The sequence below is a fragment of the Lepisosteus oculatus genome, chromosome 15, assembly GCF_040954835.1.
Source record: "Lepisosteus oculatus isolate fLepOcu1 chromosome 15, fLepOcu1.hap2, whole genome shotgun sequence".
Classification (NCBI taxonomy): Eukaryota; Metazoa; Chordata; class Actinopteri; order Semionotiformes; family Lepisosteidae; genus Lepisosteus; species Lepisosteus oculatus.
Genome location: NC_090710.1, coordinates 29435655 through 29458145, shown reverse-complemented (window position 1 = coordinate 29458145; position 22491 = coordinate 29435655). Strand labels below are relative to the sequence as shown.

Here is a 22491-nt window from a genome sequence, read left to right as displayed (position 1 = left end):
CACATCAAACCCTGTTTGCCTTTAAACATCTAATTATCTTTCTTAGTTTAAATCTAAGATTTGACCTTAAGGTAGAAACTCAAGGAAACTTAATTATAAACCTTTTGTCCATTGAGATTGTGTTTTACAACAACCCATTAGACACATCCCCCTAGCATTCATGAAACATTTATAAACTACTTTTTCCCCATTAGCAAGAATTACCTTTTGTGATTCAACATCAACTCAAAAATATTAATTACTATAAAAACACAATTGCAACATGAAGTGCAAAAAACACGCAATTATTTAAAAAAAGAAGTGTGGTAGCATAGTAGGAAAACTAAATATGATTTAAATTAAATGAAAGGTTTACTTTGGGTTAATTATTTTTTTAATTGTTAGTAATTATGTATCTTTCTGTAGCACACACAGTCTCTTTTTAAACATTACATCATCATAAAAAACTAGCAACCTACTGTATGTTATTACATTATATATCCAGTATTCAAAAGGAAGTACAATTAAATGACATTCTCCCAAAAGTATCCAGATAATCCTACTTATTGGCAAAATTAGTTGCATTTTCCTGTCATGTGTTATGAATCTGGTAAAAAAAATATATCAACCTTGTTGCCAGCTGCTCACAATTTAGGCCCAGCCCTTGACATTTGGTGCTTCAGTAAATATCATCACTCAAATCTAATTAGACTGAGCTCAAGGTAATTCAGACATCAATGCAAACAGATTAGCTGGAACAACTGAAGGACTTGTTCTCCTTCGCTCAAATCCTCCTTTTAAAGCCAGTCTAATTGCAGTTTTCACCTTAGCTGCAGGTGCTTGGGAATGTTGACTTTTTCAGCAGCCACTGGCACTTTTATGCTCCCTGTTTTTCTCCCTTTGTAAATATATAATGGACCTTCTTCCTCAGAAGGTGCAGTCATTCGATAATGCTGCTGTTTGATCAACAATCAAGTTGGATTAATAGTATGAGATCAAGTATGAAGTATCATCTGAAAAAAATCAGTGTGGAGAGTTTTTAATTATTGTTCTCCTTAATTTAGTCTTGATTTTACAATAGGCTGCTTCTTAATATTCTCAGATGGCTGTCTTGTATAACATATCTTTTAAAAATATTAAGTAGGGGTAGTGTATCTCCACAAAAGAAACATGGGTCACATACTGTATAGGCTAGGTATTTTAATTAGCTGCAGGCAAAGACTACTGTACTATGTTTTTTTTTCTTGAAGAAGGAAGCAGATACCTTCACTTTCTAATTAACAAGGTAGAAATTCCTAACACTTGAAAGTGATACTTTATTTCCATAAGTTGCATGCTACTTGTACTGTACTGAGTTATAGTGCCCCAACATAGCAAATTCTTATACCCCAAATATTTCACAATAGTGTATAAATATTATACCATCAGTGTTATTAATTCTTCATATTTCCATGCAACACTAATCTTGTGACACTAATTAAAACATGATTGCTTTGTACTGCAATGCGAAAGAGATAAAAATAACCACCCTGTAAACACAATTTCCCTCCACAGATCAGTTCTCTCTCTCAGGCAAAACTGGGATCTTATCTTGTTACATATGCCAAGCAAGAGTCTTTTATGCTGTAAGCAAATGAAACTGGATCAGACGTATAAATTACTTGCATGACGATAGAATATTGAAATGATCTTGTATAAAAAACTCCTCTAATTCAAACATGCGATTACTCCCAAAATCACAGAAAAGGTGCAATGAAAACATATATTTGTATTTTTCTTACAGGATGTGACTGAACATTTGCTCTGAATAAACCTAGTAGTCATTGGTTCAGCTTTCAACTGTAATATCAAACCATTTGTTTCCTGTCAATAGGAGACGTTTGTGATTTGTTGAAGTCAGAACACAATCTTAAGGGACAAACAAAGTTTGTCAGAACAACAGGTTTGATCAATGTGAGGACGTGGCAAAAAAGAAGTGTCTCACAGTGAATTCTAAAAGTGTACACAGTTACAGTATATCAACATGCTAAAAAATGTGGTCACACAACATTGGAAATCTAATACGTAATTGAGAATATTTGTTTCAAATTGTAAATTGTCCTGTTTTTTTTTACAAAAAGGATATTTTTTAAATCTTTCAGTGGACAGAATTGTCTGAGCAGTATGAGAAACCTTATTGCACCTTTTGGATTCTGTGTGTTCTTCATCAAAAACATTATACCAAAACATTCATCCTGCAGCATTTTGCCACTTAGGAAGCTGCTTGAATCAAGGAAGTATTACATTATTTTAGACCACCTGTAGATTTTAATTGCTGTATTCTAACCTACCAAAATAGTTGACTTTTTGTATATTTCTGATATTTCTACATATTTTTTCTGAATTGTTACCCAGTCAGGCTACCTTGAAATTCAAAGCTAACTTCCAAATACACAATGTATTTACTTTTGTTACACACTTTGTAAAAACAAAATAAATATAATGCTTTTAAGCACTGTAAGAACTGGAATTAATTTAGTGCTTGTCACGATTATAGTCCCCCCTCCTTAAGGGTGCTCCAGCCCTTTCACTTTAGACTTCATTCTGTGCACCTGATCCCTTTCACCCAGCCCACCTTAAAAGCCAGGCGCTGACGCTCATCCTGGCTCTGCATCTGGTTTCTGCACCATGCGAGTCCGGGACCTGGAAGCGCCTGGTCCCGTTAAGGTTTTAACCTCTGTTCCTGGTCCTAGTCCGCCGGTTCCGACCCAGTTTGTGTTTTTAATTTCGTGTTTGGATGGATCACCTGGCTATGGACTTATTCTTGTGTTTTTGGATTCCCTCAATGGATTACTTTTGGATTGTTTGCCTCGGCCACACCTCCCCCGTGCACCAGTGCACTTTGGACACGCCCCCCTGTTTTCAGCCCCGTTTTCCTGCATGACGTTTCCCCAGTGTTTCCCCACTTCTTCGGATTGTGTCGTCCGCATAGGGTCCGGAAAGAACTGTTCGTTACAGTGCTTAAATGCAGAGCTTCTACTATACAAATGCTTCTGTAATAATTTGTTAGAAATGTTGTAATATTTCTAATTATATACTGGTATATATAAATATATATTGATAGGCTGATAAGGATTAAACTAAAGAGCCCAGAAAACAATCTGAGATAAACCATAGTGTGCATGCTTGGAATATGCCATCGAGGGGATGGCAGCCTTCCCCATGCAATTCTGGAGAAGCTTCACGCTGTCTTTATTCAAGAACAGGGTCAGCTGTCTTAACAACACCTACAGGATTTGATTGGTGATGAAATAAGGATTGGACCATTTGCAAACATGCATTGCAAAAATATTGCAGTTTTTCTGAATAAGTACTTGTGTCAAGAGTGCGTGCAGTCTATCCAATTCAACAGCACTAAACCAAACGGAAATTGTCTTTTGTCTAGTACTACAGTATGCATAAGTTATTGTCAATAGGAATACTAATATCACCATCATGATATTAATGGTAGATGTCAGTGGTAAGTGTCAAAATAAATAAACATATGTAGCTGGAATAGTTATAGACCACCTTTGTACTGTCTGCTACTCTTTCATGTACATCAAATGTATTCATTCTTCTTTTATATTTCCCTTTACCAAACAATTTGTGAGAGTTGTAATTGCCTGTTGAGTGATATCCTTCTGCTGACGGCTCACCAGGACTGAAATGGCAGTTAAACCTAATTTTAAGCCTCCAAAAGGAAGGGTTTAATCTTTTGCCTTGTCTTTGCTCACCTGTATTACCAGCGTGGCTCTGTGCCTCTTGCTGTACATGGTTGGAGTGAAGCTAATGGTAATAAGTGTTCCAGCAGAGCCAATGGGTAGCAGTTCTCCTGAACGAGGCAATACTTCAAATTCCTGGCCACTGCCTGGCACGAAGTATGCAGTGAATGACTCAGGGTACCTGAAGGAAATAAGGCACAAAAACTCTAAGAATAGTAATAATAACTATAAATAAAATTTTACCAATTCATTCAATTAAAGCAAAGAATGAAGATAAAGACCATACAAATCTTCTGGTATCCTTCATTAATTAATCCGATTCATTCGCCAATTTGGATATGTTCAAGATGTTTCAAGGCTCTTTTTACGTGACCGTTTAAAAAGCACATTTAAGGTGCAATCCTAAGTTATACATTGTTATGGGGGACAGAAGGGAAGACTGAAGACAACGAGTTGCTGTTGTATTTTAGGTTCACGGGGTGTATAGTTCAGATCAATGGAATGTAACAGGTACTACATGAAAGAGTTAGTGTAATTTGTCTGGTGATTTTAAGGTGCATAATTCTGATTATGGGTATATAAATTTCCAGGTTTCAGGTTCTTCAGCAGAGTGAAGCATGGCCAGAATTTTGTGAGGATTCCCATTGGACATTGCTTAACCTTGTTGTGCCAAAGTTGTTCAAACCCAATGCCCAAGCGCCCAATGGGAGGTGAAATTTCTCCTGATAAAACAGAAGAGGGTACAAAAATATTACAAAGCACACTTTTATCGTGCACTAAGACTACGAAGACAAGAGTATATTAACTCAACAGATAATATATGTCTTCTCCACCATCAATGAAAAAAACAACATTTTATGTAGTGAACATAAAACTATAAACATTCAGCAAAAAAAAAAAAAAGAACATGTCTGGTTTTAAACAAAAGAATGAAAAAGAATATTAATTCAGACAGGCCAAGAAAGGGCTTATTAGGCTTAACCTTGGGCTCATATCTGCCGAGGTGTTTTATGGAGTTACTCTGACATAACTGTACCTGAATTAATAAAAATAAATAAAAGCCCCCCCATCCCTAGGAACAAACACAAGGGCTTAAATACACTGATCCCCCTAGTGGGTTATGCCTAAGTGTCCCACACTGGGGAGAGCTGTGGATCCCAGCATTTTCTTTTCCAAATATACTGTATACAGGACATCTGCTTTGATTGCACACCAGATGACAATGAATGATCTCATGTAGAAGTACTGTACACAGACTGGGAGCTCTGATGTCTAACATAAATGACCTGAGCTGTAATTAGCACCTCTTACCTCACAATATGGTACAGGCAGCAGCTTTAGTAACAGATAAATTTGAGTGCGCATTAAACTTAGGTGTGCAGGCAAAGGATACCCAACCATGCCACGAGGTACAGTAAGTGCACGAAAGTTTAAAATAGATCAACAAAATAATACGTAATACTACATATCTGATGCACCCATTCATCACAAGGTGATGGGAATAATGCATTTTGCTGGGGTTCCTTCAGTAAACCATCTTAAAATAAAAATTGATCATTGCTTTTTATCTACAGTGCTTGCATCTTACAGTATATCAATTGCCATGACCATAGATTGACTTTCTATCAATTTAAAAGTCAAGAGTTACTGTATGCACTGAAACTAAAATGGCCAACCTGACGTGTTTCCCCCTTACAAAGAGTTCATTATCCTAAATCTTAATCAATAGCTGAAGTTCAGATCCCTCACTGCTCTTAACACGCATACTGCTTGTTGCTTGTTGCAGTTGCATCATTTTGGGTTCAGCAGATATTTTAAAATTTCTTTAGTTTTTGTCTTCACATATATTATAGAGTTCTACAATTTTTGTCATCAATTTATCCTGAAAATCGGATCTCGGAAGCCAAGCAGGATCCCAATATGGCGACAGTTCACTGTGCTTTAAGGAGACATCATCCCATGGTTGACACTTTAACTTGGAGACCCTGACTGTGTGGCCATTAAAGAGTATGAGGCAATGTTTCTCAGCATATGGGCATTCAAGCTTGTGCCTTGGCTGAATTTCCACTTTGCCACTTCGGATTTGCTCAATCTGGCCCCTTCAAATCTCCCTCTTAATTCAGTTGAATTAATTTCTCCCTTCTCCACCTGATCTTCTGTGCAGCAGGGCTGCTGGCACAGAAAGGCTACCACCTGTCACACAGGTGGACGCTGCACTTCAGTGTTGGATGAAGTGGGTTCCTGCCTATATCTGAAGCACTTCTGAAGCCCCTCTGGGATGTAAAGCACTCTATAAATGAAAACATCGAAATCCTTATGCAGAAGATAGCACATTTATTACACTTTTGTCTATTGAATGGGCAAAAAATATGCAAAAAGGCTAAATAAACTTCATATCTTTTTCCGATTTTTCATTTACATGAAATTTAATCTGCTTAGAGCTTCGGTCCCTGACCTCCTTTTTAGCACCTACTCAAGCCTCATCTATTTAGACAACACCTGTGATCTCTCAGGTCTTAATGACATCCTTCAATAACTAATGTATCAACACTGTTCTGGATTAACGTTTCTAATTGTCAGATCAGTAATGTAGCATGCCAATTCCACTTATTCACCGTAAATATCAAGCACAAGCCAGCAGTGTGTTTAAATGTGTTTCCGCATCATCAGTTTTACTGTTTTAGTTCTTATAATTTAATTTTTTTGGACCTATTTACAACTGCCTCTTATTTTATTAGTTTTTACCATATATCATATCTGCCCGATTGTTCCTTCTACTTCCTTTTTGTAATGTAATAATAATAATAATAATTGCTTACACTTATATAGCGCTTTTCTGGACACTCCACTCAAAGCGCTTTACAGGTAATGGGGACTCCCCTCCACCACCACCAATGTGCAGCATCCACCTGGATGATGCGACGGCAGCCATAGTGCGCCAGAACGCTCACCACACATCAGCTATCAGTGGGGAGGACAGCAGAGTAATGTAGCCAATTCATAGAAGGGGATTATTAGGAGGCCATGATTGGTAAGGGCCAATTGGAAATTTGGCCAGGACACCGGGGTTACACCCCTACTCTTTTCGAGAAGCACCCTGGGATTTTTAATGACCACAGAGAGTCAGGACCTCGGTTTTACGTCTCATCCGAAGGACGGCGCCTGTTTACAGTATAGTGTCCCCATCACTATACTGGGGCATTAGGACCCACATGGACCACAGGGTGAGCGCCCCCTGCTGGCCCCACTAACACCTCTTCCAGCAGCAACCTTAGTTTTTCCCAGGAGGTCTCCCATCCAGGTACTGACCAGGCTCACACCTGCTTAGCTTCAGTGGGTTGCCAGTTGTGAGTTGCAGGGTGATATGGCTGCTGGCGGCCTTATGTACAGTAAGGTGCCCTGGAATAGGGTGTGTCCTAAACACAGTTATAATAAAAACATTGTTCATTCATTCATTCATCCGTCTGTTTTCTAACCAGTCCATTGTCACAGTGGAGCCAGAGCCCATCCCCACAAGCAGCAGGCATAGGGGTCCCTGGACAGGACGCCAGTCCATCACAGAGAAGACCCATACATTCACACTAGGGACAATTTTCTTAGAAGCCAATTAACCAATTTATCTTTGGACTGTGGGGGGAAACCCGAGCAACCAGAGGAATGACTTATGATTTCCATCCCAAATGCACATGGTCCTATCTTAAAATGCATTTAAAAATGTTCTATATTCCGTACTTTTTCAGCAGTATGGTACTCAGCCCCCACTGTGCAAACCGTTAATACGCCAAAGAGATGCTCATTTAACCCCCTGTGAAAATGTGCACCATTCCATCCCATCACCAATAATATAATAATAAATTAGAATAAATAATAAATAAATAATTGACTCCCAGTTAGTCTATTTACAGGAATTAAAGGTCCTTTTGGCAGCCTCTAGTGGTACAGGTAAGTTTACTGTTTTTCAATCCCTTTTTAACATTGTTAATGTATAACGCTGATTTTGTTTCAGTTTCATAGACTGACTCCCTATTGGTAAAAGTCAGTCTATTTTCTGTAATAGTTGAAGGGGAATAAAGATCAAGTATTTTATCAATTGAAATGCCGACAGTACACAGTCTTTCCTATTTTCTCAGATTAACTATATTTTTCTACATTTTGAGGAAATTAACTTTTCTATTATTAAGTTAGCAATGCATAATGATATTACTTTAATCAAATTCAAGTTTGTAAAAAAAAATCATTCCACACAGGATGCTGCTCCTTGCCTGTGGTGCCAAAAATTATATTCATTTATCATTTATAAGACTACGAGCAACCTTATTTTTTCACTGGGCATACTGTATATGGAAATTAATTAACATATAATGAGACATTATTAGAGAAGATATCAAATGGTGTTGACTAAGAAATCAAACAACAAAAACAACAAAAATGCAGTTCCACAAGTACGTGTCCCTGATTTCTAAGAGACGTGAAACTATAAAGGCAATATTACTTCTGCCTTTCTTATTGCCATTTCAGCATCAAAAAACGGACATTATGAAACACTCAACATAAGCAGCAAAATCACCATCGGCCATACAACATATTAAAAAGTTATTAATAATAATTATTTTATGAGAGTTTTTAAAAATTAACGACAGCTTTTGAGGGTAATCTATTTCTTACAAAAAATCATAGAAGGACAGAATATACATCTACTTAAATAGAAAAGTACTGAACATTAAGAAATGCAGAGCAGTCAGTAAAAGCTTTGATCCGCTCCCTTTCACTATGAAATTTAATTGTTTTTTTTTCCTTGAGCACCAATAAGAAAGATACAACCTGTTTAGAGGAAAAAATGAAACCACCAAAACTGGCAAAGTGCTAACAGAAAGAGAAGAAAACAGAAGAATACTTACAAATTGCATGACTTCATTGTTAAAAACTATGCATGCATAGAATGTGGCTCAGCCACTTTACTGAATATAAATCACCGCACACTACGCTAGAATACTCAACAACTACCCAAAAATGAAGGCCAACAAACATCAATAATTTGTTCTTTGGCCTTTCTGCTTTCCCTTGCAGAATTCTACAATAAATAGGAATTTGCAATTTAATTCACACAAATGAAAGGGAGGTTGAATTCTAAAATATACAATTTATTATGAAGTACACTACTGTAGGTCAAGTAGTTTCGATAAAATCTGTGCAACTCCTAAGCGGTTATAGTCACTCAGTTTTAGCAGTATTTTGTCAAATAAAAATGGATAAAGTGTCAATTTCCTTGGGCGCCACTAGCATACAATACTCTGAACACATAGATACAGACTTATTACTTTCCTGTTAGCGGGGCGCTTAATTTTGTTTCATGAACCTTACCTTGTTTGGCTTGTGAGTCTAAATCCCACCATTGACGCCTTGTTTAACCCAGTGGCTTCAATGTTGATGACATCATCTACCTTGGGCTCTGTAGAGCTCAGCAGTATTGGAAATTTCCATACCCCTCCTGTGGCACACTGCACTGCAAGAACCGCTGAACACCTGGCATTAACACATTTAAAACAAGGTGATGAAGCTGCAGGGAATGAAGCAGTAAAGAGTATCATACAGTATAACATAAACGGCGTTACAGAGAATTAATGCATACTTCCTCTCCTAGATTAACTAGTAATTTACTGTATGTCATTTTATACATACTGTTGTTGGAAACATTTAGAGAATAATCCTGTTATTTTGTATAAACTATCGTAATGTATTTACAACAGCAAGACTGGAAAAAAAACAACAAATAATGCAACTTTTTATGCAGCATTTTAATAATACAACATATAGGTGCAGTTTATACTCATTTTTAGTGCTCTTATAATTCTTTAAGTTTTCAATTCAATTCAAAATACTTTATTCATCCCGGAGGGCGGCTATTTAGCAGCCCCCTGTATAAGTATGCTTATTCATGTAGAATATTCATTTGTGAGAAATAATTCTTAAAATTAGCAATTTTGCTATTCCCGATGATAAAAAGTGGAACAATCTCACAATAAAGTTTGGATTCCATATCACTTATAAGGTCGAAGCAAGTAGACACCTGTCTCGCATAGCTCATCAGCAGATCATATCTTATTTTGAAAAGTGAAATGGCATATGTTTATCTCTTATAAGAAGCAGCATCCACAGTTCATGGTGTATTTTAAGATAGAGCAATCACTATGAATTCTGCCTTCATCTATCCATGCTGCTAGCTTTGACCTTATGGATTAGATATGTTCACATGGTTCTGCTTTCTAGAGTTATGCCATGGTTAGAGCTAATTCATATCCATATTCATAGAATTCTTTGTGATTGCTTTCTTGATACATTTTCCATAACTGTTAAACAAGTTATGGTTTTGTAAGACAAATACATACTTGATTCCCTCGTCAAAGTTAGGTACACTCTGCTGATGATGCATCATAACAACTGCCATTCACATTCAAATTAAACTTTACATTCACGAAGTAGAGCTGAGTCTATTTGGTGACTTATGCTTTCTAGAACTATGGTGAAAATGGTGAGAGGTCATTAATATTTATATTTCCATGAGTTATTAAGTGTTAATGGTAAAGATCTAGAGTATGACATTCACTGTATGTCATAACCTAATCAAGATATTTACATCAAATGCCTTATTTCAGTCTGTGTGTTGTTTTTGTGTCCTAGAGATTTGTGTTTTTATAGCTCTGGATAACAAAGAAATTCCAATTCCAATTTCAAGTAGCAACAGACTGAAATATGTATTCATCGACTGTTATATTATTTATCATCTACAGTATATTTCAGAAATCCACTTTTCCAATGGATGTACTAAGAACATATGATGATAACATCAAGGCTGTGACATGCTAGCGCCCATCATTAACAGAGCATGCTGGGAGATGTAATTACCTGAGTGGCTTATAGGGAGCAAATATGATATTGAAGATCAATGTCACAATTCCAGTCTGTGCATCTCGCTCTTTCCCCAGAAGAGACAGTGCTACAGAGGGCTCCAGCTGAGCCCTGGCATCATCAGACTCAAACTGGATCTCGTACAGGAACTCGTCAGCTGTTGCAGGCCCTGAGACAGACAAACGCATCAAGTAAAAAACACCGTTTCACATCTTCTGATGCTCTTTTCAATCTTCAATGGCAAAGGGGTTTCTTTTTGTCCCAATAAAATGGGTCATACAAAAATGCCAAAAGCAAAGAAATTGGTTTGAATGTAACATATAACCACAAAACACCACTGCCACGCTCTCTGTGTTTAGTTTTCTGACTTGTTTTTAACACAGCATTTGGATAAGCAACATTGTATATCACACTGTCTGTAAACGCTGTATTATGGCACCTCTAGAGATCACAAATGCCTACCTTTCTAACCTTTTACTGCACTGACCTTATCAATCTACTGACCAGATCCTGAGAGCTTATAATACAAAATCTTATTTTCTGTAGGGCCTTTAAAAATATCTCCTCAAAGCACTTTACATGAAAACCCAAAAACAAAATTAAAACAAAAGAAAACAGTAGCAAAGATAGCAGTGACAGAATCAGTACAAATACTAGGGATTATACAGTAAATGTATTAGAAGATGCAAGGAGCTGACAAAGACATAAATTAAAAGAAAACCTTTTAAGAAGAAAAGTGTATTGAATCTGGATTTGAATGTCCCCAATTCACCTGTCGCCCCTGTATGATATCCTTGGGGACAGAGTTCCAGAGCTTTGGGGTGCAGCAGGAGAAGACCCTGTCACCCACAGAATGAGAGGGTCTTCTCCTGCTGCTTCTCCCTATAAGCTCGGGGGACAAACAGGAGACCAGAATCAGATGCAAGAGGTGGGGAGTAGGAAAACATAGTGAAATTAGGTACTGATGTCCATGCCATGTAGAGACGTACAGGTGAGCATAGGGAATTTGAAGTTGACACAAAACCTGATAGGAAGCCAGTGCAAGAACTTTGGCCTGGTCAAAACTTTGGCTGCTGAATTTGACATACTGAAGTTTGTTTAGTGTAGATACCCCAGCGAGTAGGGCATTACGGTAATAAATTATTGAAAAGAAACATGTTGATCACCCTTTCTGCTACATTGAGAAACAACACAGGACATAGTCTGGCAATACTTCTGAGATGGAAGAATCACAAATATTTTTGCACATGTTTAAACTTCAGTGGTCAAGCATGGATCACATAATAAGATCACACGACAAGAAGTTAGAACCGCTAGCTGGAAAATATGTAACCATTCTTTTTCCAACCTTGCTGCATGTGAATCACTGACATTTTGTTTACAGGCCTAGACATTTAAAGTTTAGAAAATAAAAAAAACTGTGCCAAAGAGGTCCACCAAGCAGTCACCCTTTTATGAATAGCATTCAAAACTTAATTGAAGGCTGAGTCATCAGCAACACAGAAATCCTTTCAGGAAGCAATAAATATATTTCCTGAGCACTGCTGTCTGGAGTGGATTTGCTTCTGTGTACTGCTTTGTTTGCTTGTCTATACGACAGAGGAGTTTAACGGATCTATCACAGACTTCTGTTGACTTGAGAAGAGGACAGAAGAGTAGAAACACAACTGGTCAATGCAGGAGTTTTTAAAGAGGCTGGGTGGTGTGGTAGATGACCAAACCAAAGGTTACATGTACTGTACGTTTTGCAGGTACTTTTTTGTAAAGAAATAAGTGACAAATTTCTCATTAGTATACCTCACAAATGACAGATTTGCTACATACTGTACAATAATCATCAAAAGGGAAAGCAGGTTTATGTCAGTGGCTTGTGGAAATTTACTGGAATTAAGAAATTCAAGGTAATGTGATAAACACAATCTGAAATTGATATTTCTTTGATTAAGGTTTTTTTTTATGTGAAACAAAATCAGGTACAGTCAGGTGGCAAGAAGTCCATTACATTGACCAGATTCAATATTCCTTCTGCTTCCATTTGAAAGGGCTCCCAGCTGTCGCCCCTGTATGTGTTTCTATCACCTGGAATTGTGAAGAAATAGGCAGCTGGCTTGTTAACTTGGTGCTGAACAACAGATCTGATTTCTTTTCTCCGGGTCAGAACATGAGAGTGAACAAATGGAGAAAAATAGAGTAAAAACTGGAAATGTAATATTTCCACTAAAAGTCTAGTATATTTTGATTTAATTTATAATGTTCAAATCTTAAACTTGTCATATAATGGAAAAACCACATACATCTGCTAATTATATTAATTAAAATTAATGGTGATATTTACATGCATTACACAAACTCTATTATTTAAGGCCACAACATTTCAGACTCAATACATTCTGTCACGTAAGTTAAAAGTAACTGCTTTCACCTCAGAAATAACATTTGTTTCCACATTAAAAATATTCACTTTAGGAAATGTCTACATTATTCAAAAATCGAATAAAATAGGATATAATTAAAAAGAAATTAATACTTTTGCACTATACTGTATATTGACATTCCTATTCACTTTTCTACTGTTGGCTTCACCTTACTATCAGTATCAGCAATAAGAATCAAATCTGCCTGTTAAACTAATCTAGCATTTGATAAATAATACTGAGCATCATCAATATTGATGAGTCCTCTTTTTGACCTTTGATAGTTTTTCGGTTCAATAAAACTCATTTTCACGGTTTGTGCTATCAGGCTGTCCATCAATAGCAGAGTTCTAGGAGGATTACCAGTAACTGTAAGGGCTCTCTGTTCATGTGAAGCTTGTCAGAAACATACGAATAACAGTGGAAGCGGAAATATTTTAGTTTGAAAAACTCAAATTTCTTTTTAAAAATTGGATCACCTTCTAAATGCAAAAAACAAAAAGGAGGGGGGGGGGACTGTAAGAAAAAAGTGAACTCATTTATAACTACAACAAGGCAGAGAGTGAAGACAGTGAGATTCCAGTACAGAAGAGAAAATGGATTGGAGCTCCACTCAGTCACTGCCTTCAATACTACATTAAGCATAGTCAGCAGTTCATCTGACAATTCTTTGGAATCAAAGGGCATTGACTTAACTTTTGTTTTAACCAATTTCCAGTGATTGCTTCCAGCATGCTTACTGTACATCGTAGCTTGCCAAACGTTATTTTCTTATCTCAATGCCTCTTGTAGGTACTGCGGAGAGAAATGGTTGCAATGCCACTTTTGAATGCTAGACCACTACAGTAATGCATGTACATTAAACATAACTTGTAAGTACTTATAACTTATAAGATTCATTACTCTCATTTATAGATTTTTAAGTGATTAACTTGGAACTTGGTTTCAGGGGTTAATCACTATGCTTATTGAACTATTGTACTATTTAGATTTCATAGTATTCTATAGTTTTCAATTCCCTTATTTTCCCCGAAATATGATCCCAGGTGAACTGCTTTCAAGTTCAACATTTTTTTGTCACACCAACCAGTTTCATGGAAATTAGTTTGGTGAGCTCATATAATTAAACACGACAATACAATATACAACATGAAACCAATAATAACTACACCACCATATCACATACTATCCTAAGACACACCAGTAATTAAATGAATAAATCACACATTATCCACATTATATACATTAACCAAAGAAAAAGAATGCAAGAATTTCAAAACCAAAGTACAAACTACCTCAAAAGCACCCCTTTCTTGTAACACAAAAGCAAATATGTAAATACCCTAGGTTTGTGCTGAATGTGTGCCAAGACTCATCATTTACTATTACTGTCTTAGGTTCAGGCTGTTAAATAGCTTGTGGCAAAGGCATTTCAGGTGCTTTTCCCTTTTCCTCTGCATGAAAAGTTGCAGAGGAACGGAGATGTGAGAGTGTGGGAGTGACAGTGCTCCTTTAATGATGTGGCCTAATAGCAGCAATCAGTCATTCTGAACAGTCCATTGATGGGTATGACTCCTCTGATCAACACATTGCTCTCTAGTTCTGCATACAGGGATACTTAAATGTAGATCACATTCACTCAAATCTCAGATCAGATTCAATGGAGTGATTAAAACCTGAATATTTTAAATTACTGAGTCATTTTCAAAAGAGGGATGCAGAACAGATGCTTACTGAAGCTGAGAAACGAGTAAGCCATAATCCGGTAACAGCAAAACACCAGCTGAGTGAAGAAAATGTGAAGTACTGTAAAACTATTCTGTGTACTGTATTGTACTGTAGCTGCAATGAGAATTCTGTAATAATTAACAAGCTACCAGAAATCATATGCAAGATACTATGATCTGTAATACTAAATTACATCAAAGGGGATCTCTTAAACATGCAGTGTGGACCAAAAACAATCAAATTTAATTTTGCACTTCAGTCTGCATCTTATGTGTGGTAGCCTTTCCATAAGAACATAATAAAAGCAACCAATGAGAGGGGCCCATTTAGCTCGCCTGCTCTGTTTGGTAGTGAGTAGGTAATTGAACAGAAGGTCTTATCCATTGTTTCTTAAAGAAAGATTCAGTATCAGCTTCAAAAACGTGGTTGGGTAACTTGTTCTAATTTCAGCTTGTTGGGTAAACATGTGCCTCTTGGTCTTGGTTTTACAGTAAATGCACTTCCACATACTGTAGTAGCCACTGTTTTGATTTTGTAAGTGCCTTTGAAAATTTTGAATACTTGTTCCAGGTCCCCTCATAGTTCTCTCTGTTCAAGACTAAAAACATCCAGCCCGTTCAGTGTGCCAGTGTAGCTCATTCCTTTAAACCCTGGAATTAACTGTATGTGCTGCCTCTAGGACCACAGATTGAATAAAAAAGCCCAGTGGGATGGTCACTCAACTGACATTCGAAAAACTACTTGTGTCCTTCGTGTGTCAACATCCTCCCCCAACCTTGAACATCACAACACAAGTTCTTTTAGACAGAAAAAAGATTTGTGGGAAAAGAGGTATCAGGAACATACAGTACTAAATGTATTGTGTCAAAAAGGGATGTTATTGCATATTAAGGGGTTAAAACAATAGGACCAAAGTACCTGCATTCCCCGAAAAACACTGCCTTGCTCACCTTGTGCCTCTAGTATAAGAGCCCCAGAAGAAAATAGTTAGATAAAGGTATGACAAATCACTATCAAATGACACAAATATTGAAAATAATACAAGATGTAATAGCCTGTGCAGGGAAAAACAATTTTAGATGAACAACATAAATGCATTACTCTACTTAGTAAAATAAATAACTGCTATTATTTGTACAAAATAATAACTGATAGAAATAACTGAACAAAAATTACTTCACTATTGTAATCAATTCATCCATTTTCTAACCGCTTCTTGAAAGTCAGGGTCGCGGGAGAGCCAGAACCTATCCCAGCAAGCAACGGCTACAAGGCAGGGTACACCCTGGATGGGACGGCAGTCCATTGCAAGACACACACACAGTCACACCAGGGCTAATTTCCCCCGATGCCAACTAACCTACCAGTATGCTTTTGAAGTGCGACTGAAAACCAGTCTTCTGAGGAAACGCACACAAATATGGGAGAAAAAACACACAACACACACAAACAGCCCGCAGGTAGTACCCCAAAAATTGCACCCAGGGACTGAATGATGCAAGGAAACAATGTTAACCGCTGTGCCACAGTGTCACCCCTGATCTTTTTATCTAGTACCAAAAAACAACTGCTTCACTTCTCTAATTTGCATTTCTAACTAAGGACTTATATGCAGCTCACCGGCAGTTCAGCTTCACTTCTTTTTCTCGATAAGCTTGTACCCATTGTTCTGCCACCCACACACACAAAAAACAGCATCTACTCATCTGCTAATAAGCTCATGTAAGGTGTTTTAGTGCAGAAGCTGCCATGCATGGCACAATCAAACAAATCAAAATGGCTTCAAAAGTGTAAAATCATATTGTGATTTTACTAGTCTAGTCATAATTATAGCTTAATCCAATTCTATAACACATAACATCATATATTTCCAAATGCTTCTACCTTTTATTTTGTAAAATACAGATAGCCTGCTTGATGTGAACATACAGTAATACATTTTAGAAAATTACATGATCAGTTCAAGCATAATTGAAAACAAACTCTATATCATAAATCTGTATATAATTAACAAGGCTTAAATGCTCATGTGCAAAGATCAAATGTGACTGTTAAAGGATTCATTTTCATTTTCTGCACAAGAGTCTACTTTTAGTAGAGGACTGTTATTCTTATTTTATATGTTCTCAAGTTCTCAAAGAGTACTGAACATGCCAGAAAGATCCTGAACAACACACAAATTAATTTAGATTTCTAAGAGGGGCAGAATTGTAATGATTTAGTTTTGTAGCACTTTGTATTCTGCCCATGGAGATACAGACCGGTTTCTGTGCCTCTCACAAATGATTCCCCTTGTATTGTTTTATGCAAGAGTAAAAAAACTCAACATCTGTGCGTTATGCAAAGGAACAAGTAATAGGTTTATGCCATGCTGAAAAGAGAAGAGAGAAAACACAATGTTTCAGCTGTGGCCAACAGCCATATCACCCCGCAGCTCACCACTGGTAGCCCACTGGAGCTCAGCAGGTGTGATCCTGGTCAGTACCTGGATGGGAGACTCCTGGAAAAAGGTGGCAGCTGGAAGAGGTGTTAGTGGGGCCAGTAGGGGGTGCTCACACTGCGGTCTATGTGGGTCCTAATGTGCCCCCTATGTGGGTGATGGGGACACTATACTGTAAAAAGGCACCGTCCTTTGGATGAGACGTAAAACCGAGGTCCTGACTCTCTGTGGTCATTAAAAAGCCCAGGATGTTTCTCAAAAAGAGTAGGGGTGTAATCCCGGCGTCCTGGCCAAATTTCCCAATTGGCCCTTACCAATCATGCCCTCCTAATAATCCCCATCTCTTCATTGCTCTGTTCTCCTCCCCACTGGGAGCTGAGGTGTGGGGAGTGTACTGGTGCACTATGACTGCCGTCGCATCATCCAGGTGGGGCTGCACATTGGTGGTCATGGAGGGGAGTTCCCATTACCTGTAAAGTGCTTTGAGTGGAGTGTCCACTCAAATAATAATAATATTAATTATTATTATTATATCATTAACCTACAGTACTGTATATGAGTTAAGCAATATGAGTCATATACTCCCACATAGAATACAGTGTATGTCAGAAGAAAGGTATACAATTCAAGGATGTTATATGCAATGTTATACTGTAGCATCTACCATTGCAATAATATTATCGTTATATGCAATGTCTTGGTAAGATCTCACAATATTTTTCACTGTTTGGGCCACCATGTGTCACAGAGAAAGTTTTGTTATCCGTTCAGGTGAAGTTAACAAGGTTAATCCCTGGCCATACAAGAATGGCGTACACATAGGGCTGGCCCTGGGCATGCATACAACCTGGGCAGGTGACTGCCTAGGGCCCGCAGACCGCCAGGGGACGCCTCAATGTGCATCACAACACACTGTATATTTGGCATGTGAAAATGTGAGTGACAAATTCCCTATAGTTGCTCCTTCTGCTGCTGCTGTGAATTATCCCAGTGGAAGACCAGTCAAAAAAATTCACCAATCATAATAGAAAACGTAATGTTCTTGAAGCGCAGAAAAGAAGAGAGGGATAATAGAAAACGTAATGTTCTTGAAGCGCAGAAAAGAAGAGAGGGATAAGAGATCTCAGAATGCAGGTAATCCCAATCAAGTCATTGTAATAATGCAGAACGTGCATAATAATGTAAAATTTTGTTTTTCATTCAGTTTTGATTCCCTCAGATCCATGTAACTAGCGAACGGTAGACAGACATTTTCAAGCTAGACACGTAGACGACTACTTGATGTGTTTTACTAGATGTAAACCAATTCACGTTTCCTGCAATTTTATGCATGCAGTGTGAGCCTCCCAGCTAAAAATCAGCACTGCATGGCCAATCAAAAACATGAAAGCGAATGTACAGTACAAAAGACTGTTCAGTGATTATATATAATCGGCATTAAAATGCATTGTTTTCCTTGTAGTTTCATCTGTATTTCATTAAATAGGGGTATTGTGAACTCAACCTGTAGCCCTTCGGATTGCAATCTCTCTCCCAGTGACAGCGGCAGGGGCAGAGAGGAGCTTTTCGAAGCTCAAGTTGATTAAAACATACCTCAGGTCAAAAATATAGGCACATTGCATTATTGAATGTTTTTATAAAATGGTTTAAAAATTTAAAGTTCATTAAAAATGTTCATGTTAAAATGTTAAAAAATGTGTGCCTCATGTTCTTGTTTATACATTATTCATTATGTGTTCTTCAAAGCTGGTTAAAGGTTTTCTAGTTACATTATTTATTTTATTGTTCTAAATAGATATAATAAATAAATATATATATATAATAGATATATACTAAATATAAAATAATGTTGTGTCGGGAACTGATAGTAGTTTCTGTGTAAATCGTGATCTGGAGGGGCCCCTTTCCATGGTCTTCCTTAGGGCCCCAAAAAGTGAATGCCATCCCTGCAGAGACACACAGGTTAAAGAAACCTAATCTCGTTACTCTTCAACAGAGGACTTTGTCTCATGACTTGACAGATTCAAAATCCAGAAAAGTAAATGTCAGAGTCAACCCACAGCACTGACCAGAAATGTGAAGATTACTGGTGTCACGAACAGTTCTTTCCGGGCCCTATGCGGACGACGCGATCCAGAATAGTGAAGACACAAGGGGAAAAATATCATGCAGGAGTCGGTCAGGAGACAGGGGGGCGTGTCCATGCAGTGCTAGTGTCCGGGGGGAGTGAATCCAGGGCGAACAATCCAAGGGTAAATCCAGAGGAGGAATCCAAGACGAGAGGTTAAGTCCAAGACCAGGGGATCCATCCGTAGTTAAAAACCAGAACCGGGTCGGGACCGGCGGGACAAGGAATCAGGAACATGAAACTAAAACCATAACGGAGCCAGACGTAGCAGGACCCCGGGCTCTCACGACACGGAAATCAATGAGAAGCCAGGAATGAGGTCAGCGTCTGGCTTTTAAGGGGGACCGGGAATAGGGAACAGGTGCAGACAATGGGAAGGAACGAGGAAGGGCTGGAGCTCCCTTAAGAGGAGGGGTTAGCGATCGTGACAACTGGCACTTTCATCATTGAGATGGAATACTCAGCAGCACTGTGGTGTCATCACAGGAGTCTCCCAAAGCATGCTCAGGTCAGCGCTCCTACACTTTGACTGCGTGTGTGACAGAGAGGGTTGGGACTCTAAGGCAATCCTCATCTACAGCCATATACAGTACAGTCTTGTGCGTATTTAATTAAAAACCCACATTGTATTCAGGACCACCGTCCATCTTGCTCTGTAAAGATATAAAGTGGATGAAAAGGGGGCAAGTCATGACACAAAGAGTTCGAGGGATTTGGCACAAGCAATGCGTCTGTGTTGTTGAAGCTGATTCCCCAAGATCCATCAAGAAACAGTTAGATGAGATCCCTGACTTGAGAAGCAGCCTGAAGAGAAAGATGGGTAGAATGATTTCCTCATTTGTAAACCTTTCTCTGTGTCTATCTCTATTTGAGTGTGTGATGAATGCTTTAGAATATATTAACAACTTTGGGATGAAAAAAAAAATTAACTTGAATTAATTTGAATCATTTCTTGGATAATTTCAGTTCACTCTGGAAACAATTTGTTAAATTCCAAGAGGAGGTTGATTTGTAATGATGAATATGCGATTTCCGTAAATATACTGATCACCAAAAGAAATGTAAGATTTACAACTGCAACAGATTCACGAGGCATTATCAGGAAAATGTCAAGTGCACTGACATTTTATTGAATAGACCTACGGCATGGGTACAGTACAAAGGCACACTTATTATACTGATTAGCATTTTCACCTACAGGGCTGCTGAGGAGAGGGGTCTACTGTAGAAGTCATGATATAATAACACTGTATGCGTGGCTACCATTGTATCATACCAAGCATTACAAGTTCTACTATAGAACTGTGGAGCATGCTCTATACAAGGCTGAAAATACTGTTTTTTTTTTCATTCCTCTCATGTGGCCTAGATAAGCCTGTGCCTGTTCAAGTTGTCCAAGCACTAGGTGACACACATAACCCCAGCTCATCCCACAAATGCTCTACAGAGCTCAAGGCTGGCATCCACAACATACCCTTCACATTCTCGTCTTTCAAAAAAGCGCCTTTGTTACACAAGCAGCAGTTACACACTTTGTTACACACATTGCCATGCAAGGCTGTCATTTCAAGATGAACCCGCAAGACTTAATCAGAGTAGAGCTGTAGAGCCAGGCAGTAATCAGTCACTACAAGTGGAGACCTGTGTGAAGCAAAGGTCCTGCTCAGACCATCACACTTGGACCTCACCATTGAATCGCCTTTTGCACTATGAATGAGTGTATCACAGTTGCTGACATGCTTCAGGGTAGCCTAAACCAAACATTGATTCATTGCTGAAAGTCACGAGACCCTGAGGTGTTTCTTCAACACACTGATGGAACTAAGTTGTAGTTGTTTTGATAAGCAGAGTGTATTGGGCCTTTTCTGTGTTTTTCTTTCTTGATTTTTCACAGACTTGACATTTAAAATGTTAAATTACCTTATTACCTGTGCCCATCAATGTGTTACTAATGAGGTAATTTAGTGCATATACTGTACAACAGTCACACAAGCGCAGCACAGTCACCTTTTTATCGCAAGCTTGGTCCTGGCTCAGTATACAGTATACATTTAAATCATAATGGTCTTTCTTCAGTCCGTACAGATTGCTCACAATTATGCTGTAGTGTTCCGATACTTGCAGTGATCTCATTTAGCTTCATTTGATTCATCTTAGTTGCTGCAACTGATATTTCAAAATAATTAAAAGTGGAACATAAAAAAGATTCACTGGTAAAGTGACCAGAAGAGTAGACAAGATTTTGTTTAACATAAAAATGCAAACTAAGGAATATATTAAGGGGTTTAGAGATTAAAATAATAATAATTCAGGAACAAAAGGGCAATAACTTTACAATAGCTTAGAAGGTTGGCTCATATTTCAATATCCATAGAAAACAATGTAACCCATGATGATAATTCCTAGCAGCAAGCCACTTTTTTAATGAGGCTTTTTTTGTATCTTATGACAGTTACCACTAACACAGATTCCATTTATCACCGGCTTCATTTTTCTGGATCTTGAATTGCATCATTGTTTCACATTATGCAAATTGATACTAGTTTACAGGCAGTATTAAACGCTGGTTGCTGATTAAGCATGTTTCCTTAGTTCATAGGAATTATGCAGAAAAAAAAATAAAGCATTTACTACAAATGTAAATAGAAAATCAATGTTTTGAGAGCCAGCTTGTCCCTGTGTGGTTCATTAACTCCAGTGCCACAAACATTTTATACAAAAATAATTTGTGCAACTGCAGCCCACCTATTTTTTTAACTCAGAATATTTTAAGGAGGTTTTCCTATAGTGTATAGTGCTGATAGGCTACATCTTTGATGTGGTAGAGGTAGTAACTGCAGTTTCAGTTACAGTATGCAGCAGTGTTGAGCCTTGACCCCAGATCTGGAAGCCCCCGTCATTTCCAGGGGGAAGATGAGGGGTGTTGGGGGCGGAACTGCTTGTTTCCCTGGTAACCTCATGGCACTGCCCCTTCTGGGGGGTCCAGAGTTGTGAATAGCATATTGGGGGATGCCATGTGGATTCAGTGAAATTACACTGAACCACCTAACTCTTAGTAACTTAATAAAACCTAAAAGCCTACCTTAAAATTACATAAATTAAAGTTAGAAACATACCAAACACTAACTAGCTATGTATAAATTAGTCCTCAAA

At 38.0% G+C, this 22491-nt stretch overlaps 1 protein-coding gene across 1 annotated transcript in view; it reads right to left on the bottom strand.

Annotated features, from left to right (window-relative positions):
• The window catches only part of LOC102694899 (cilia- and flagella-associated protein 47-like), a 208134-nt gene that overhangs the window by 7682 nt on the left and 177961 nt on the right, over positions 1 to 22491 (bottom strand). The window contains exons 61-63 of the mRNA XM_069178726.1: positions 10626 to 10797; positions 9084 to 9245; positions 3735 to 3903 (exon numbers count right to left, since the gene is read on the bottom strand). Coding sequence (XP_069034827.1) covers positions 3735 to 3903; positions 9084 to 9245; positions 10626 to 10797 — 503 coding nt within the window. The remainder of the gene's footprint in view (positions 1 to 3734; positions 3904 to 9083; positions 9246 to 10625; positions 10798 to 22491) is intronic.